General features: G+C 39.8%; 1 protein-coding gene across 8 annotated transcripts in view; it reads left to right on the top strand.

Annotated features, from left to right (window-relative positions):
* LOC149749409 (uncharacterized) overlaps positions 1–19,323 on the top strand; it is a 56,771-nt gene extending 37,448 nt beyond the window's left edge. For 2 of the 8 annotated variants that reach the window (XR_016393102.1, XR_016393101.1), the window contains exons 3-4: positions 17,324–17,443; positions 18,505–19,323. Coding sequence is in view for 1 of the 8 variants with exons in the window: in XM_089910984.1 (XP_089767110.1) it covers positions 8,999–9,044; positions 11,838–11,885 (94 nt within the window). In the remaining 7 variants the exon portion in view is untranslated. Of the gene's footprint in view, positions 1–8,998; positions 9,045–11,837; positions 14,495–17,309; positions 17,444–18,504 lie in introns of all 8 variants that reach the window. The other 6 variants (XM_089910984.1, XR_016393107.1, XR_016393104.1 and 3 more) reach the window with 6 other exon arrangements.
* Positions 19,324–20,259: the final 936 nt, after the last annotated feature.

Here is a 20,259-nt window from a genome sequence, read left to right as displayed (position 1 = left end):
AATTTATTAATTTTGCTTTTCTCTTCCGGTTTTCTCTCTGTAAGAGTACTTGTTTTTTTTTGAGGAAAGGGACTGTGTTTTACCTATTTTTGTATCACCAGGACCAGCCATGGCTTTAGGCACCTCATAAGCACTCTATAAGTGTTTCTACAACGGATTAAAAAACAATTCTGTAAAACATTTCATGCTTTTAAGTGTAAAAACTAGAAATGTTTTTGCAGAGTAGTTCTTTATAAATTTTTATCAATAAAGGCATTTAGGTTTAAGTCCTATGAACTAATCGGTACCTTAGTTAATCCCCACCCCAGTATCTTTTCTTCCAGACATAACTTGAAATCAGTGATAAATTCTAATTCATAAAACTAATCTCTAGTGTTACATCCTGTCTGCCTCATTCACTAGCTTTCCAACAATAATCTGAAGTAGTCAGCATGTAGTAATCAGGAAACCTTTACTGGCGTGCTTCCAGGCCCTAGTCATCGTTTATGAGCCTTAACACTATTAAGTCACATTGACTTAGGCTCAACCACATGAATGAAAATTCCACGATACTCTAAGCCAGTATGTACAAACAGGTCCACAATTTACAAAGAGGCTGTACTTAGAAGTTCGTTTTCACATCAGTGTCTGCAGCTTGGAGAGCATTTTCATAAATTCCCAAACTAGCCCATCAAATCCTTTCGTAAACTTTATTTAAAGACAGCTGAATCATAAATGCTAATAGTTGTACTCAAAGTTATGGATTCTGGGTCGTGGACCTCTCATGCAGAAAACTGGGGAGTAGGGATGGGGTTGGTCAGAGAGAGATGTATACCCCGAAGGCCTGAATAGACCAGTGTAGCAAATCCCCCAGTCTTTGCAAAGCCTATGCAGCACCACTTTCAGGTCACACATACCTTCCGGAACCCAACAGCAGGACGAAGGCAGAGGGCTGGCTTCCCAATGTCTAGACTTACAGCTTTCTTTGGACATCCCTGCCACCTTTTCTCTAAAGGGCCAGACAGTAAATATTTTAGGCTTTTCAGGCCATACAGTCCCTGTCACAAGTATGCACCTCTGCTGCTGTGGTGTGAAAGCAGCCAAAGATGATACATAACATATGAGCATAGCTGCGTTATAGTTAAACTTTACTAACAGATACTGAAATTTGAATTTTATATAAATTTCACTTGTCACAAATATTATACTTCTTTTGAGGGTTTTTTTCCCCCAACCATTTAAAAATATAGAAACATTGTTAGCTGTGCTGGACAAAATAGACAGAAGCCTGGATTTGGCCCACAGGCCATAGTTTGCCAACCCTGCTTTAAAACAATCCGTGTTTGAGACTTCCCTGGTGGTCCAGTGGTTAAGAATCTGCTTTCCAATTCAGGGGGTGTGGGTTCGATCTGGGGAACTAAGATCCCACATGCTGCGGGGCAACTAAGCCCACACGCCACAACGAGAGCCCTCGTGCTCTGGAGCCCATGCGCCACAGCTAGAGAGAAGCCTGCACGCCGCACGAAGAGCCCGCGTGCCACAACTAAGACCCGACGCAGCCATAACTAAATAAATAAGTAAATAAATAAATATTAAGGAAAAATGTCTGTGTTTAACTTCACATTTGCTAAAATTCTCTTTCTGCCTCCTGTTCCATCTCCCTCATGCACGCTGAACACCTGTTTTGTTCTAAATCCCCTGCAGGATGATACTAGGCCAAAGTATCCCGTGCTCTGATGTGTCTAAATTTTCCTTCCTGCCTTCCCATTTCCCAGGTACAGCTTTCCACATAGTTCTTAAGAAAAATTAAATGGATTCACCAAGAAGTGCTGTTGCCAGAGTATTCTCTAGAAAATACAAATCTGGACCTGTCATCCCAGTTCCAACATTTCCCTATCTTTCCTTTGACTAAAAGAAATTAATCTTTTAAAGTCAGCTGTTAAGTCCTTGGCCACCTGGCTGTCATCTCCCGTCATATCTTGCTTCTTATCAGTTCTGTGATTCTTACATGCACTACACACCCTGTAGCCAGGCCAATTGTTTCCCCATTGCCAAGCAGGGCAGTTTTTGGCCCTTTTGCCCTCGTGCAGACCACTCTCTCTGTACCTCTTTGACCCCTCTTCCCTGATATGGAACTTCAGTTGACCCTCCAAGGCCCGGCTCTAAAGTCACACTCACAGTGAAGCCTTTGCTAATACCTTGAGAAATCGCTTTATAAAAAAAACTATAATGTATATATATATATATATTTTTTTTTTTTAATTTATTTATTTATTTTTGGTTTGTGTTGGGTCTTCGTTGCTGCGCGCAGGCTTTCTCTAGTTGCGGCAAGTAGGGGCTACTCTTCGTTGCGGTGCGTGGGCTTCTCATTGCAGTGGCTTCTCTTGTTGTGGAGCACAGGCTCTAGGTACGCGGGCTTCAGTAGTTGTGGTGCACGGGCTTAGTTGCTCCGTGGCATGTGGGATCTTCCCAGAGTGGGGCTCAAACCTGTGTCCCCTGCATTGGCAGGTGGATTCTGAACCACACTGTACCACCAGGGAAGTCCCTACAATGTATTATTTATTATGACATATAACACATTGTGGTTTAACTGTTTATATACCTTTTCTTCCTACCAGACTGGTTTCAGGTGGTTAGGGATTGTGTTTTCTTCATCTTCACCGATACCTACCTCTACGACCTGCAGGTCCTAGCCCAGATTTGGCAAATAGTGTATTCCTATGATAGGTATTAAATTTAACCCTCCAAGAGTGTTAAATGTTTTCACTTTTAGAAGTGTCTATTCCTTAACTCTAGTGAATTTCGAACTGGCAGAGTTTCAGGCTATAGTAAAATAAAGTGAACACACTTGGGTGTAAAAAATAAATATGCTGTTTGTCCTCAGGGTCAGCTTCCCCAAGGGGTGTCCATGGTTTACAGTCCTTGTTTCTTTCTGGTCCCGCAGGCTCACTATCACATCCAGTGTCCCCATGACCTTCATGGGTAAGGCTTCAGGCCTGAGGAGGGAAGTGGAGTGAGAGGAGCTGCCATTCAAACTACCAGTCAGCTGTCACTTGTTTGAAAGCTAGTGACTGAGGCAATACCTGGTTCTGCCATTTTCCTTACCTACCACATCTGGGGAGCAGAGTGGGGTTTAAATGGGAGTGACACAGACTCTGAAGTGTGCCACTTAGAAGTAAATAATTTTACTAAATGCAGAAAGAGTTAGGGAAATGAACAACTTTTAGTCTAAAATAAATGGCAGTGATTCAGTGAAGGTCCTTGTCAGGAAGGTAAAATGTAAACAATTTTCTGATTTCTCCTTGGAAACTTTTCTACCTTTTAGACCTATTCAAGTTGATTTCTAAGGGAAAAAAAAGTAAAACTAAAAACAACAGAAAGAAATTATATATATATGTATATATGTGTATATATATATATTTTTTTTTTATTCTTTTTTTTTTTTTGCGGTACGCGGGCCTCTCACTGTCGTGGCCTCTCCCGTTGCGGAGCACAGGCTCCGGATGCGCAGGCTTAGCGGCCATGGCTCACGGGCCCAGCCGCTCCGCGGCATGTGGGATCTTCCCGGGCTGGGGCACGAACCTGTGTCCCCTGCATTGGCAGGCGGACTCTCAACCACTGCGCCACCAGGGAAGCCCTCATTAGATATTTTTAAATGGTTATTCACTAATTTGTATCCTTTTCCTGGTTAGCAAAGTAGTTTCACCTTGATTACTATTTTGATTTTGACGTCCCTGAAATTCAGAAATAGAGATTTGATTACCTACGGATTATAGCAATGTTCCAAACCTGGTTTTCTTCCAACTTTGTAAACAGGACATTGTGGACTCATTTCATCTTCCCATTGCTGGGATTACAGACTAATTTATTTATTTATTTGTTTTAAAAATGTTTCATTTATATACAATTTTTAAAGATTGCTTTCCATTTACAGTTATTGCAAAATATTGGTTATACATCCTGTGTTGTACAATACATCACTGAGCCTATCTTAAACCCAATAGTTTGTACACCCACCTCCTCCAACTTCATACTGGCCCCCTCCCTGGGAACACAAACTAATTTTTTTTTTTAAACATCTTTATTGGAGTATAATTGCTGTACAGTCTTGTGTTATACAATTTCGGCAGTATAACAAAGTGAATCAGCTATATGCATACGTACATCCCTATATCCCCTCCCTCTTGCGTCTCCCTCCCACCCTCCTTATACCACCCCGCTAGGTGGTCGCAAAGCACTGAGCTGATCTCCCTGTGCCATGCAGCTGCTTCCCACCAGCTATCTATTTTACATTTGGTAGTGTATCTATGTCAATGCTACTCTCTTACTTCATCCCAGCTTACCCTTCCTCCTCCCCGTGACCTCAAGTCCATTCTCTACGTCTGTGTCTTTATTCCTGTCCTGCCCCTACATTCTTCAGAACCATTTTTTATTTTTGAATTCCATATATATGTGTTAGCATATGGTATTTGTTATTCTCTTTCTGACTTACTTCACTCTGTATGACAGAACCTAGGTCCATCCACCTCCCTACAAATAACTCAATTTCGTTTCTTTTTATGGCTGAGTAATATTCCATTGTATATATGTGCCACACATTCTTTATCTGTTCATCTGTCACTGATGGACACTTACGTTGATTCAATGTCCTGACTACTGTAAACAGTGCTGCAATGAACATTGTGGTACATGTCTCTTTTTGAATTATGGTTTTCTCAGGGTGTATGTAGTGGGATTGCTGGGTCATATGGTAGGTTCTATTTTTAGTTTTTTAAGGAACCTCCGTACTGTTCTCCATAGTGGCTGTACAAATTTACATTCCCACCAACAGGGCAATAGTGTTCCCTTTTCTCCACACCCTCTCCAGCATTTATTGTTTGTAGATTTTTGGATGATGGCCATTCTGACTGGTGTGAGGTGATACCTCATTGTAGTATTGATTTGCATTTCTCTAATGATTAGTGATGTTGAGCATCCTTTCCTGTGTTTGCTGGCAATCTGTATATCTTCTTTGGAGAAATGTCTGTTTAGGTCTTCAGCCCATTTTTGGATTGGGCTGTTTGTTTTTTTAATATTGAGCTGCATGAGCTGCGTGTAAAGTTTGGAGATTAATCCTTTGTCAGTTGCGTCATTTGCAAATATTTTCTCCCATTCTGAGGGTTGTCTTTTTGTCTTGTTTATGGTTTCTTTTGCTGTGAAAAAGCTTTGAAGTTACATTAGGTCCGATTTGTTTATTTTTGATTTCCATTTTCCTAGAAGGTGGGTCAAAAAGGATCTTGCTGTGATTTATGTCATAGAGTGTTGTGCCTATGTTTTCCTCTAAGAGTTTTATAGTGTCTGGCCTTACATTTAGACCTTTAATCCACTTTGAGTTTATTTTTGTGTATGGTGTTAGGAAGTGTTCTAATTTCATTCTTTTACATGTAGTTGTCCAGTTTTCCCAGCACCACATACTGGAGAGGCTGTCCTTTCTCCACTGTATACTCTTGCCTCCTTTATCAAAGATAAGGTGACCATATGTGCATGGCTTTATCTCTGAGCTTTCTGTCCTGTTTCATTGATCTATATTTCTGTTTTTGTGCCAGTACCATGCTGTCTTGATTACTGTAGCTTTGTAGTAGAGTCTGAAGTCATGGAGCCTGATTCCTCCAGCTCCGTTTTTCTTCCTCAAGATTGTTTTGGCTATTTGCGGTCTTTTGTGTTTCCATACAAATTGTGGAATTTTTTGTTCTAATTCTGTGAAAAATGCCAGTGGTAATTTGATAGGGATTGCACTGAATCTGTAGATTGCTTTGGGGATTATAGTCATTTTCACAATGTTGCTTCTTCCAATCCAGGAACATGGTATATCTCTCCATCTGTTTGTATCATCTTTAATTTCTTTCATCAGTGTCTTATAGTTTTCTGCATACAGGTCTTTTGTCTCCTTAGGTAGGTTTATTCCTAGGTATTTTATTCTTTTTGTTGCAATGGTAAATGGGATTGTTTCCTTAATTTCTCTTTCAGGTTTTTCATCATTAGTGTATAGGAATGCAAGAGATTTCTGTGCATTAATTTTTTATCCTGCTGCCCTACCAAATTCATTGATCAGCTTTAGTAGTTTTCTGGTAGCATCTTTAGGATTCTCCACGTATAGTATCATGTCATCTGCAAACAGTGACAGTTATACTACTTCTTTTCTGATTTGGATTCTTTTATTTCATTTTCTTCTCTGATTGCTGTGGCTAAAACTTCCAAAACTATGTTGAATAATAGTGGTGAGAGTGGGCAACCTTGTCTTATTCCTGATCTTAGAGGAAATGCTTTCAGTTTTTCACCATTGAGAATGATGTTTGCTGTGGGTTTGTCATATATGGCCTTTATTATGTTGAGGTAGGTTCCGTCTATGCCTACTTTTTCGAGAGTTTTTATCATATACGGGTGTTGAATTTGCTCAAAAGCTTTTTCTGCATCTGTTGAGATTATAATATGGTTTTTATCCTTCAATTTGTTAATATGGTGTATCACATTGATTGATTTGCGTATATTGACGAATCCTTGCATTCCTGGGATAAACCCCACTTGATCATGGTGTATGATCCTTTTAATGTGCTGTTGGATTCTCTTTGCTAGTATTTTGTTGAGGATTTTTGTATCTATGTTCATCAGTGATATTGGCCTGTAGTTTTCTTTTTTTGTGACATCTTTGTCTGGTTTTGGTATCAGGGTGATGGTGGCCTCATAAAATAGTTTGGGATTGTTCCTCCCTCTGCTATATTTTGGAAGGGTTAGCTCTTCTCTAAATGTTTGATAGAATTCGCCTGTGAAGCCATTTGGTCCTGGGCTTTTGTTTGTTGGAAGATTTTTAATCACAGTTTCAATTTCAGTGCTTGTGATTGGTCTGTTTACATTTTGTATTTCTCCCTGGTTCAGTCTCGGAAGGTTGTGCTTTTCTCAGAATTTGTCCATTTCTTCCAGGTTGTCCATTTTATTGGTATATAGTTGCTTATAGTAACCTCTCATGATCCTTTGTATTTCTGCAGTGTCAGTTGTTACTTCTGCTTTTCATTTCTAATTCTATTGATTTCGGTCTTCTCCCTTTTTTTCTTGATGAGTCTGGCTAATGGTTTATCAATTTTATCTTCTCAAAGTACCAGCTTTTAGTTTTATTGATCTTTGCTATCGTTTCCTTCATTTCTTTTTCATGATCTTTATGATATCTTTCCTTCTACTAACTTTGGGTATTTTTTGTTTTTCTTTCTTTAATTGCTTTAGGTGTAAGGTTAGGTCATTTATTTGAGATGTTTCTTGTTTCTTGAGGTAGGACTGTATTGCTATAAACTTCGCTCTTAGAATTGTCTTTGCTGCATCCCATAAGTTTTCAGTCATTGTGTTTTCATTGTGATTTGTTTTTAGGTATTTTTTGATTTTCTGTTTGATTTCTTCAGTGATCTCTTGGTTATTTAGTAGTGTATTGTTTAGCCTCTATGTGTTTTTATTTTTTACAGTTTTCTTCCTGTAATTGATGTCTATTTCCATAGCATTGTGGTCAGAAAAGATACTTGATACGATTCAATTTTCTTAAATTTACCAAGGCTTGCTTTGTGACCCAAGATATGGTCTGTCCTGGAGGATGTTCCATGAGCACTTGAGAAGAAAGTGTATTCTGTTATTTTTGGATGGAATGTCCTATAAATATCAACTAAGTCCATCTTGTTTAATGTGTCATTTAAAGCTTGTGTTTCCTTATTTATATTCATTTTGGATGATCTGTCCATTGGCGAAAGTGGGGTGTTAAAGTCGCCTACTATGATTGTTACTGTTGATTTCCCCTTTTATGGCTGTTAGCATTTGCCTTATGTATTGAGGTGCTCCTATGTTGGGTGCCTAAATATTTACAATTGTTAAATCTTCTTCTTGGATTGATCCCTTGATCATCGTGTAGTGTCCTTCTTTGTCTCTTGTAATAATCTTTGTTTTAAAGTCTATTTTTTCTGATATGAGAATTGCCACTCCAGCTTTCTTTTGATTTTCATTTGCATGGAATAACTTTTTCCATCCCCTCACCTTCAGTCTGTATGTGTCCCTAGGTCTGAAGTGGGTCTCTTGTAGACAGCATATGTACGGGTCTTGTTTTTGTATCTGTTTCACCAATCTGTGTCTTCTGGTTGGAGCATTTAATCTATTTACATTTAAAGTCATTATCGATATGTATGTTCCTGTTACCATTTTCTTAATTGTTTTGTGTTTGTTATTGGAGGTCTTTTCCTTCTCTTGTGTTCCCTGCCTAGAGATGTTCCTTTAGCATTTGTTGTAAAGCTGGTTTGGTAGTGGTGAATTCTCTTAACTTTTGTTTATCTGTAAAGGTTTTAATTTCTCCATCAAATCTGAATGAGATCCTTGCTGAGTAGAGTAATCTTGGTTGTAGTTTATTCCCTTTCATCACTTTAAATATGTCCTGCCACTCCCTTCTGGCTTTGAGTTTCTGCTGAAAAATCAGCTGTTAACTTTATGGGGGATTCCTTTTGATGTTATTTGTTGCTTTTTCCTTGCTGCTTTCAATATTTTTTCTTTGTATTTAATTTTTGATACTTTGATTAATATGTGTCTTGGCGTGTTTCTCTTTGTGTTTATGCTGTATGGGACTCTCTGTGCTTTCTGGACTTGATTGACTATTTCCTTTCCCATGTTAGGTAAGTTTTTGACTATAATTTCTTCAAATATTTTCTCAGACCCTTTCTTTTTCTCTTCTTCTTCTGCGACCCCTATAATTCGAATGTTGATGGGTCTAATGTTGTCCCAGAGCTGAGACTATCCTCAGTTTTTTTCATTCTTTTCTCTTTATTTTACTCCCTGTCAGTTATTTCTACCATTTTATCTTCCAGCTCACTTATCCATTCTTCTGCCTCAGTTATTGTTATTGATTCCTTCTAGAGTATTTTTAGTTCCAGTAATTGTGTTGTTCATCACTGTTTGTTTGCTCTTTAGTTCTTCTAGATCCTTGTTAAATGTTTCTTGTATTTTCTCCATTCTGTTTTAGAGATTTTGGATCACCTTTACTGTCATTACTCCAAATTCTTTTTCAGGTAGGTTGCCTATTTTGTTTTCATTTATTTGGTCTTGTAGGTTTTAACCCTGCTCCTTTGTCTGTTACAAATTTTTTTGTCATTTCTTTTTTTTTTTTTTTTTTTTTACTGGGTGGTGCTGTATTCCTGTCTTACTGGTTGTTTGGTGTGGGACTTCCAGCACTGGAGTTTGCAGGCAGTTGGATAGAGCTGGGTCTTGGTGCTGAGTTGAGAACCTCTGGGAGGCCTCACTCCAACTCATATTTCCTGGGGTCTGAGGTTCTCTGTTAGTCCAGTGTTTGGGCTCGGAGCTCTACCACAGGAGCTCGGACCCAACCTCCAGCCTGGGAACCAAGATCTCACAAGCTTTGTGGTGCAGTTAAAAAAAAAAAAAGAAGGAAGGAAGAAAGAGAAAAAGGAGTGGTACAATATCATGGAATAAAAAACAAAATAAAACTAGAAAGATTAAAAATGTATTAGGGAAAATAAAAGTATAATGGAAACAACTGCAACGATGTAAAATAAAACTGCAACAGAAAAAAGAAAAAAAAACTGGGGTGGGGGGCGAACAAGCCAAAAGGAGAGAACACTAACAAAGTATAAAAAATAAAATTAGGAAAATAAAAGATTTATTAGGAAAAATAAAAATATAAAATAATCAACAACAATGAATCAACAAGGTAAAACAGAACCCTAATCTAAAAGAGGAAAAAAGAAAAGAAAAGAAAAAAAGCCTTTGCTGTGGGGGCAGAGTTTAGGCAGGGGCGGGGTTTAGGGTGGGGTAGGAGTGGTGACGTTCAAGCATGGGGCTGGGCCTCTGCTTGGGACCTGCGCCGAAGGGGAGTGGCAGCACGTCAGAAGGAGGTCCTCTGGAGTGTGGAGTTCTGGAGTTTGGAGGTAGAGCCCTGAGTGAGGGTGTGTGGGTGGGGTTTAGGCCCAGCTTGTTGGAGGGGGTCTCGGAGTGTAGAGGTGGGGTGTTGGGTGGGGGTGTAGGGGCGGGGCTTGGGCTCTGCACGGCAGGAGGGAGGCTCCAAGGGCAGTGGATTAGGCCCAGAAGCCCAACAGGCTTCCTGGTGCCTACGTGGACAGGGAAAGCAGTGGCCCCGTTCCCTTCCATTCCTCCACATCCCTCCCCCACCATCTCCCCCAGGGTCTCCCCTGTCGCCGCTGGACCCCTAACCGTGCGTGGTTAGGGGTCCCCTCCCCCAGCCACCCCTCAGGGGTGCCGGTCCCATAGGTCTGGCCTTTACTTTTGCTCGCCCTTCCCTCCCTCCCACTCCCTCCAGACCCACATGGCTGGAAGAGGCCTTGGTGGGCAGAGAATCAGGCCCGGGATCTCAGCAGGTTCCTGGGGGCCCATGTGGGCAGGGAAAACCTGGCCATGCTCCCTTTTGATCCTCTGCCCTCCCGATGGTTCCCCAGTTTCCCCCTTCGGGCGTGGGATCCCTTCCCCTCCCGCAGCCTCCCCTCAGGGGCACCAGTCCTGTCCCCCCTCCACTTCTCCTCCCCCATCACTCTCCCCACGCCCCATGTCCTACCCGGTCGCTGGGGGCTTCCTCCCGTCCCCTTAGGTGTCTGTGGTCCCCCACTGGTGACTGGTAGGTGCCCTACTCGTAAGGAGACACAAATTCCACGTCCTCCTAGTACGCCGTCTTACACAAACTAATTTTTAAATGAGTCTAAAACAGGTGTTCATAACCTGGAAGCTGTGGGCCCTTGAAGAAGCCAAAAAGACAACCAGACGTGGTTCTTGCCTTCATGAAACATTCCTATTTACTTATGCATTATTTGTACTCTAGGCTGTTTGGCTATCATTTCTGAATTATTCAGCCCTCAACACTTTGCATCATGTTTGGTGCTCAGTAAATGTTGGCTGAATATTAATAGAGGAAGGAGACCAAGAGTTTTAAGATGCTGGGGAGAAAAATAAATAATAAATGTAGTTGGTCACGAGTGAACTGAAAATAAATGACTCACTGACTGCCAATATGGGAAGTTCTTATTGGAGGAAAGTGGTACAATTATTCAGCAGTACAGGGAAAAAGTTACTAAGTTTAGAAAGAGCCCAGCTGAATTTGTATTTCTTGGGGTTCTTTCAGATATCAACATGGATTTATTTATTAGTCAGGTTAGTTTGATGTTCCAACCAAGGGAGCTTAGATATGATGAAGGAGGGGAGAGCAGGACAGTAGCCTAGGGAGACAAACTGCAGGCAAGAGCAAAATCTGGGGACAAAACGTTGCTGAAAATAATTCCCCACTGGCTACACTGGCCTAACTGAGGGTAAAAACACTCTAACTCCAGGATCTTTGGGTCTTTGGAACATGGAAATGAAACCTTTAAAAAAAAAAAAAAATCTCTTTTTAATGGAAATGAATGTTAAAAAGCTAATTTTTTTTTTAACACTTCTTGTGATATGAGGTGCATTTAAAAAACTTGGGGGGGGGGAAAAAGTCCTAAAACAAGTTTGGATCAGTTTAACTTTAGAATGTCAGTTTAACTTTGTATTGGCCTTGGGTCTCCTCTGAGTTGACTTCTCAAAAGCAAAATCTACTTTGTGTAGTTAGGTTAGAAACTGTGTTAACACATGCTATTTTCAAAGAATCCAGAGCCTCAATGAAATTAGAACTGTAATGGGATCTAGGGCATTATCTGTAACATTTGAACAGCTTTTCTTCAGCAGGCCTGCTACATAGTTGCAATAAATTCCTGCAGAAGGTGTTGCGGGATCTTTCTGGTTAAGTGCACTAAACTTTGCTTAAGTATTCCGTGCTGATACTTTCTTTTTTTTTTTTTTTTTTTTTTAACAAATAGAAGCAGAGAGACCAGATTCCAGCAGTGGCCGCCATGGCCCACTTTTGAATTCCTGGCAACTAAAGATTGTTTGATAAGTATCTTCAGCCCAAGTTACAAATTCAAAGGTTTTCTTCAACAAGGGTAGAAAACAGGCACAAGGGTTTATCTTCTATCAGATGGCACAGCTGCTATCTTCAGGGCTGGCTGAGTCAGTGAGATTAGGAGAAAGGCAGGTATTTAGATAAAGAAGAGTTTATCAGAACAGGAGTCTTACCACTGGACATTCAATCTAGCTTTTACCAATCCAAAAAGAACTAGTTTAATTGGCCTTTCCCAGCATTACTATGTGGTCTGTTAAGGGAGCTGCGTATGGTAATGATGTATCACAGCATTCTGTAAATCCAGATCACAAGGAAACTGTGAAATTAATTCATCAAGACAGTGAAATTTCATTTGATCAATATCTCCTTTTTTCCCTCTTTAAATAAATTCTTATTCCTGGTCTTTATTTTACGGTGGTTACTTCTCTTGTAATGTAACTCTACATAGGGTTTTGAAAAGTGACACACTCATTTTCAGTCACGATTTGTTTAAAAAGTGAATGTATGAGGCATATTATAAAAAACTATAGACCCTTATACCTACAAATATAGATAATTTAATACATTTCCTGGCTCTTTCCTTTCCTTAACAATTTACCTATATAATCTTTACATGATAATTGATACAATTGTGTCAGCTTTGTTTTTATATAACATTACTTTGCATCTCTAAATAGTGTTCATATTTTAATTTCTTAAGTTACATTGTAATCTATGGAAATAATATAGTTTGTTAAAATGTTTCTGATTGCAGGCTTAGTTTTTACAATTGATAAGTGAGTAGATCTAACAATAGGGATAATTCTGTATATGTTATATTAAGGAGTCTGTATAACTTGACACTATCATAGGAAACACTGTTTTTTCTTTGTAAAGAAGTAACTCAGAAGCACAAGATGTGGTACAATTATATTGTTGTTTTGATTAATCATTTCCTTCTGTGACAATTAACTCAGATTGTAAGTTTTAAGATTATACAAAAGGAAACACAGGATGATGTAACTTATTACAGATCTTGAATTTGCTAACAGTTATAAGTGGGCCACTGGAGACAAATTATAATGGGCCTTCATCTCATCTTTTTCAAGAAATTGTGTTTGGCAGGCTGTTCTGACCCTATACCCATTGCCAATGTTTTTTTTTTTTCTTAATGACCAACTATTTTCTCTGCAACAGAATTTGTTCACTCTAAGTCTAAGGTGGCTGGCATCTTCTAACTAATACTATAAGGGTCGCACATATTTAATAGATTGAAAGGACAGTCTTTTATAAAAGCTAATTACTTACATGTGTTGTATGAGAGGGAGGATGGAGACATTCCATGGCACTAATAGTGTGAGCTTTCTGAAGTCTTCATTTTTAAATCTCCTCTGACTAACCAGTAGTAATGATTCCTCCAGTGATTTGGGTGTGCTACTTCCTCATATTCCTGTACATATAGAACAGCAAATAGTGAAATAGCAAGTTCCACAGGCAAAGTGCTGTTGTAGGCACTTTACTTACATTAATTATTTAATCCTTCCAACAACACTGCGGCAAGTATACTATTAATAGCTCCATTTTATAGTGAGGAAAATAAGGTATAGAGAGGTTAAGTATCTTGCTCAAGGTCACTGCTAATCATGGGGGGCTAAGACTCAGACAGTCTTGCATCAGAGCCCGTGTTCTTCACCATATGCACAGCATCTCACAGGCCAGGGCAGGAAACTGGCACACACAAGACATCATGCTATCTTTTAATATTGAGTAAGAGAGGATTAATAAAAGATTAACATTCATCATCTTGAAATGGAAAAGTAAACAAAAAATTGGGGAGAGAAATTCATCCTAGGTGGCCACTTATTCAAGTCAGTGTCTGTGCTCTTTCCTCTTACGATTACAGCTTACACTGGCACTGCATGGAATCTCATGTATCATCTTTAAAAATTCCTCTGAAAATGTGTCTTCTACATAGGAATATTATGTTTCCCTTACACTTGGCAGCTCGCATATTTGTTTATGGTACTAAGTAGTTTTGCAATTCCTTAAATCATTTCCAACCTTTTGAGAAGGGGGATCATTAGTCTTAAGGTCACTTCAAAAGCAGCTATCTGGGGCTTCCCTGGTGATGCAGTGGTTGAGGGTCCGCCTGCCGATGCAGGGGACACAGGTTTGTGCCCCGGTCCAGGAAGATCCCACATGCCGCGGAGTGGCTGGGCCCGTGAGCCATGGCCGCTGAGCCTGCGTGTCTGGAGCCTGTGCTCCACAGCGGGAGAGGCCACAGCAGTGAGAGACCCGCGTACCGCAAAAAAAAAAAAAAAAAAAAAAAAAAATCAGCTATCTGTCAACTCTTTGGATATGATAGAGCACGGGTCATTTATCTACAGCAGGGGCAAGGGCAGATGAGGAGAGGGTAGGGATCAGGAGCTACAGGCCCCCGTGGGGCTGATATAGGCAGGAAAGAAGTTCTTTCTGGCCAGTGGTTCCAGGAACGCAGGAGCATGCAATGTTGTGAAGAGAAAAGAGCATGGGATTTGGAGCCAGGAGGCTTAAATCTGATCATTGACGCAACAAATGTTAACTACACGAGCTCATGTGAGTTATTTAACTTTTCACTGTTCTGGATTTTTTTATGGCTGTTAGGATTAAATAAGAAAATACATTGTGTGCTCTGTGAACTATAAATTATTAAGTACATTTGAGCTAATTAAAAAAAAAAAGATGGACAGTGGACACTACATTAGACAATCAAGCTGAGCCTGAATCACTGATGTGGCATAATAGTGGTGTCCTAGCCGGTGGTCAGGTGCCATGATGGGTAATCCAGATCTGAGCAAGGTCGGAAGCTTAGATCTCAAGGACATCTGTGAGCAGCTATCAGAACTCCAGCCTCTGGTCTGGGGTTCAGGCAGAAAGCCCCAGGTTTAAGTACATTAAGATGCTAGGCAAAACTTTGGGTATTTAAATAGGTCGTAACAAAGCCACTGCCCAGATACTGGGTCATAATATCATCTGTGAGAACAGCAAGGATTCCTTGAGTCTGCATCCCAATATTTGGCTAAAGTGCCACCAATCCTTTTATCAGGCTCTGACCATGGGATGTAATGGCTGCCAAGTCTGGGAACCTGATACTAGTCTCCCAAACTAATGGACCACACATGATTCTTGGATTACAGAAATAGAGACAGCTTCAAGGCGGTGGAAAATGAGGACTCAAAGGTGACTTTGTGGTTTTTAGCCAGGGTGGCTGGGGCCACAGATATCTCATTTACAAAGGTTGCTAAGTTGGGGGCAAAAGGTGAGAAAGAAGGGAGATGGGAGAAGAGTAATATTCTGGAAAGGCAGGATCATGGTTGCATAGTCATGAGTTGCTGTTGATACCATACACCTAGAACTCAAAAGGAAAATTAGGACCAGAGGTGTGAGTATAAGACTGTTCACAGAATAGTTGCCTCTAAGCCCTTGGAAAGTGTTTAGTTTCCTGGGGCTGCCATAATGAATTACCACAAACTAAGTGGCTTAAACAGCAGAAATTTATCATCTCACAGTTGTGGAGTCTAGAAGTCTGAAATCAAGGTATCAGCAGGGTTGGTTCCTTCTGAGGGCCTGATGGGAGAATCTGTTACATCCCTCTCTCCTGGCTTCTGGTAGCTCAGGTGTTCTTTGGCTTGTAGATTGTATTTTCTTTGTGTATTCACATAGTCTCCCCTCTATTCATGTCTGTGTCTGTGTCCAAATGTTGCCCTTTTATTAGGACACAGTCAGATTAGATTAGAACCTGCACAAATGACCTCATCTTAACTTGATCCTTTGAAAAGACCCTATTTTCAGATAAGTTCACATTCACAGGCACTGGGGGTTAAGACTTCAGCATCTTTTTGGAGGACACAATTTAACCCATAACAGAGGAAAGATGGTTCCTGGGGAATGTAGAATAAGCAAAGAGGGGGGCTGAAGTAAGGTCTTTGAACTTGTGAGCATGAACAAAGGCATATAAGACTGAAGAAGGAGATGTAACTATCTCATGGAAATAGGAGGAGAACCAAGAAAAATGTAGTAGCCAAGAGAAGGAAAGTTTCACGTAAAAAGGATCATGATTTTAAATGATAGAGAAAAAATTAGGCAGTTGAATGAGGACTAAGAAAAGATAGCTGGATTTGGTGATCAGGAGGTCACTGATGTCCATTATAAGAAGTGGCGGGGGGGGGGGCTTTCCTGGTGGCACAGTGGTTAAGAATCCACCTGCCAATGCAGGGGGCACAGGTTCGAGCCCTGGTCCAGGAGGATCTCACATGCCGCGGAGCAGCTAAGCCTGTGCACCACAACTACTGAGCCTGTGCTCTAGAGCCTGCGAACCACAACTACCGAAGCCCAGGTGCCTAGAGCCTGTGCTCCGCAACAAAGAGAAGCCACCGTAATGAGAAGCCTGTGCACCGCAAGGAAGAGTAGCCCACTTGCTGCAACTAGAGAAAGCCTGCACACAGCAATAAAGACCCAACGCAGCCAAAAATAAAATAAATAATTTTTAAAAAAAATTTAAAAAAAAAAGGATGAATTCAAATTTGAGAAAACAACAAAAAAAAGAAGTGTGTGTGAGACATAGTGTTTCTGGGATACCCCCCATGGGCTCTGTCTTAGTTTGGGCTGATGTTACAAAGCACCATAGACTGAGTGGCTTATAAACAAAACTATTCATTTCTCAAGTTCTGAGGCTGGAAGTTCCAGATCAGTGTGCCAGCATGGTTGGTTCTGGTGAGAGCCCTCTTCCAGGTTATAGACTGCCAAATTCTCATTATATCCTCACCTGGAGGAAAGCAGAGGAGGGATGTGAGCTCTCTCATGACTCTTATAAGGGCACGAATTCCACTTGTGAGGGCTCCACTCTCATCACCTTATCTAATCCTAATTACTTCCCAAAGGCCCCACCTCCTAATACCATGACATTGAGGGGTAAAGTTTCAACATACGAATTTTGGGAGGACACATTCAGTCCATAACAGACTCAAATCTAAGCTCAGTCATTACCATGGGGGATGTTGGCACATTATTTAAACCCTCTATGTCTCAGTATTCTTATCTGTAAAATAGGGATGATAATAATAGTTCCTACCTCATAGAGTTGTTATGAAGATAAAATGAGTTGTGCTTAAAATAGTGCCATGTTATTTATGTGCGTCAAAGGACACTATCAACAGAGTGAAAAGGCAACCCATGGAATGGGAGAAGATATTTGCAAATCATTTATCTGATAAGGGATTGAGTAGGTTTTAATGATTACAGGTATTCGATTTTTAAAGCCACTTTGCTTTTACAAAAGACCTACATTAGTACCCATTTTTGCTAACTGAAAAAAATCCGAAGGGGATTTTCCTTTTTACGAAAAAAGACGAAAAGTGAAAATAGCATTCAGTGTTTGTTTTGCAGTAGCACTTACAGACGCAACACATACCTTGAACTGTGCAGTGGTGAGAGTGGCGCCACCAAGCTCCTTTCCTGGGAACTACACTCAGCATTTCAGCCTCAAGCCACAAAGCTTTGAACTGTGTGAGTATCTCTGCTTTATCTCAATTTAGTCTGTGCATCTGTTAGCAAGAAGTGTCCTAAGGCAACTGCTTTGCCACTTTACCCCATTTTAGCTTAACATTTGGATATCGGGGGGAATCTGTAATTGCAACTAAATTTGTAGCATTAAAGGCTGTTAAACTTGAAGATCAAATATATTTCAAGTATTATGAAAATTGATGTTTAGCTATAGAAGTGTTCCTGGCCAAAAACAGAAATGTAAAAACAGTTATCATATGTTAAGTACCCCAAAATCTAAACCTTTGATGGGGTTATTCTGAAATTAAATCTGAAGAATTAAACTAACCAAATGGGAAAAAGAAATGAAAGCTCAAGGGCTTTAATTATTTGTGTACTCTCATAATTTTGCTAAAATATCTTTTAATTGGAAAGGTAATTAAGATATTCTCAGCTTCTTAGTCAACTCAAAATAAGTACAGTCCTGCCTTTTTAGTAATTTCACAGTCTAGGTTTATTGAACTGTGCTATTAAGATTAACTTAAATTAGTTTTCAGAACATTTCGTAGTTGCTGCAGTATGATAAAACAAGGTTAAGCTTTCCAGTTTTAGATATAAAGGGCCATTATGTATTCAAATGTTGATAGAGGTAAAACAAATTTTATTGGTCCATTCACAATTTAAAGAAACACTACATTGATGTGTTTAAAAAAATTAGTTTCCCCCAAATTTATCATTTCATGCTTATTTCATTTAGTAGGATAATAGGTTCTTTGCTCTCACTCTACTTTCCCAGGATTTAGATACTGGATGATCCCACCAGATTTTAATTTCTAGCTAGGTATGAATGGAAGTTCAGATTATCCGATGAGATTAGTAATTAGATTTATATTTTCTTTATATAATATTCTAGTAAATTGAATGCTGGCTTCCAAAGATATCATATCTTAATATCTGGAACTTCTTCTTTACCTTATTTGGGAAAAGGGTCTTTGCACATGTGATTATGTTAAGAATTTCAAGATGGGGAGATTATCCTGGATTGTCTGTGTGGTCCCTAAGTGCCATCACATGTATCCTTACAGAAGACACGCAGAGGGGGCTTGAAAATTACACATATGAAGACAGAGGCACAGACTGGAGTGAAGAAGCCACAAGCCAAAGAATGCCTGTAGCCACCAGAAGCTGGAAAAGGCAAAGATTTCCCTCTGGAGCCTCCAGAGGAAGTGCAGCCCTGTGACACCTTGATTTTGGCCCAGTGATGTCAGTTTTTGAACTTCTAGCCTCCAGAACTTTAAGAGAATGAATTTCTGTTGTTTTAAGCCACCCAGTTTTGGTAATTGGTTATAGCAGCCACAGGAATCTAAAACATACAGACTTTTACAGTGGCAAATTTTCACCCCATCTCTTTAATGTTGCAGGTAGTTCTGATGTTTTCACAAAAAACCCTGGAGAGGAATAGTCCTATGAGTTGAACTACAAGACTTCTATATATAGGGAGATATAAAGAAACTAGAAAAGAATGTTGCTGACATGATGATTCAATAGAAATGGTATCCAATTGCATAAACTATTGCATTAGCCTTTAAGGTTTCTGTAAGGCCAAGAAGAAACTTCATAAATGTTAGAGAAATAAACACTGATTTGAGTATTTTAATCTTCTTCCCTTTAATTACTTAAAAAATTATTTTTCAAACTATAAGGATAGCATAATCACATTGAGTAACCTTTGCAAAATAGGCAGGAACAAATTCACATAAAATCCTCAATACAACTACTGTCATCGCTTTGTTACAATCGCTTACATTCACTTTCTCCTTTTAAATGGTAGTAGTCATTTAATGCCTACACTATTGTATACTGAATTTTTTCACTTAATAAATATGCAACTTTTGCTATTGTTACTTAGTCTTTATAACTGTTTTTTTTAAAGATAAAACTGAGCACGGGCTCAGTAGCTATGGCTCACGGGCTTAGTTGCTCTGCGGCATGTGGCATCTTCCTGGACCAGGGATCGAACCCATGTCCCCTGCATTGGCAGGTGGATTCTTAACGACTGCGCCACCAAGGAAGCCCAGGGCTGGATAATTCTTTGTTGTTGGGGGCTGTCTTATGCAATGGAGAATGTTTAGCAGCATCCTGGTTTCTATTCCACTTGATGCCGTAGCTTTCCCCTCACACAGTTGTGACAACCAAAAATGTTTCCAGACATTGCCAAATGTGACCTGGCAGTCAAACTATCACCTTGTTGATAATCACTGTCATAGAAGCTAAGTTCAATCATTGGACAATCCAATACTAAAATCCAAGTTTGGTGCTTTTTATCCACTTTTTATGGTCTTGTTCCACCATTTCTATGGAAACTTTTGAACTCATGATAGTAAGATGGCTGCTGCATCTCCAAGTGTCACATATACATTTCTGGCAGGAGAAGATTAACAAATAATGAGAGGCAAGAACATTCCTCCCAAAGAGGCCATCTTTTTATTGAGAAGGGATGCCCTCCCTAGTGACTCTACCTACATATTATTGGTCAGAAGTGTATCACATGGCCACCTCTAGTCATGGTAAAAGCTAGTTCAAATTCTTAGCTTTAACAGCGTCTATAATAGAGCAGGAAGAGGGTATATGTGAATGGTTTTTGAATAGCCCGTCCATAACATTTGCTAAATTTCCCATTCTGGTTCACTTACTTCCCTGTGGCAGATGGGATGGGCAAGAATTTGGAAGCTGCTCAAGATGTTTAGTCATATATATGTGAAGTCTTACTGTGCTGTGATTTATTATCTAGAAAGTGCTTCATGAAATCCTTTCCAGCCGATTGATTTGGTGATTTTTTA

This window comes from Delphinapterus leucas, chromosome 4 (assembly GCF_059928025.1).
Source record: "Delphinapterus leucas isolate spDelLeu-1000000601 "Yukka" chromosome 4, BTC_Dleu_Yukka2, whole genome shotgun sequence".
In the NCBI taxonomy this organism is placed as follows: domain Eukaryota; kingdom Metazoa; phylum Chordata; class Mammalia; order Artiodactyla; family Monodontidae; genus Delphinapterus; species Delphinapterus leucas.
The sequence above is the reverse complement of the archived record's forward strand: the minus strand, read 5'-3'. Positions and strand labels throughout refer to the sequence as shown.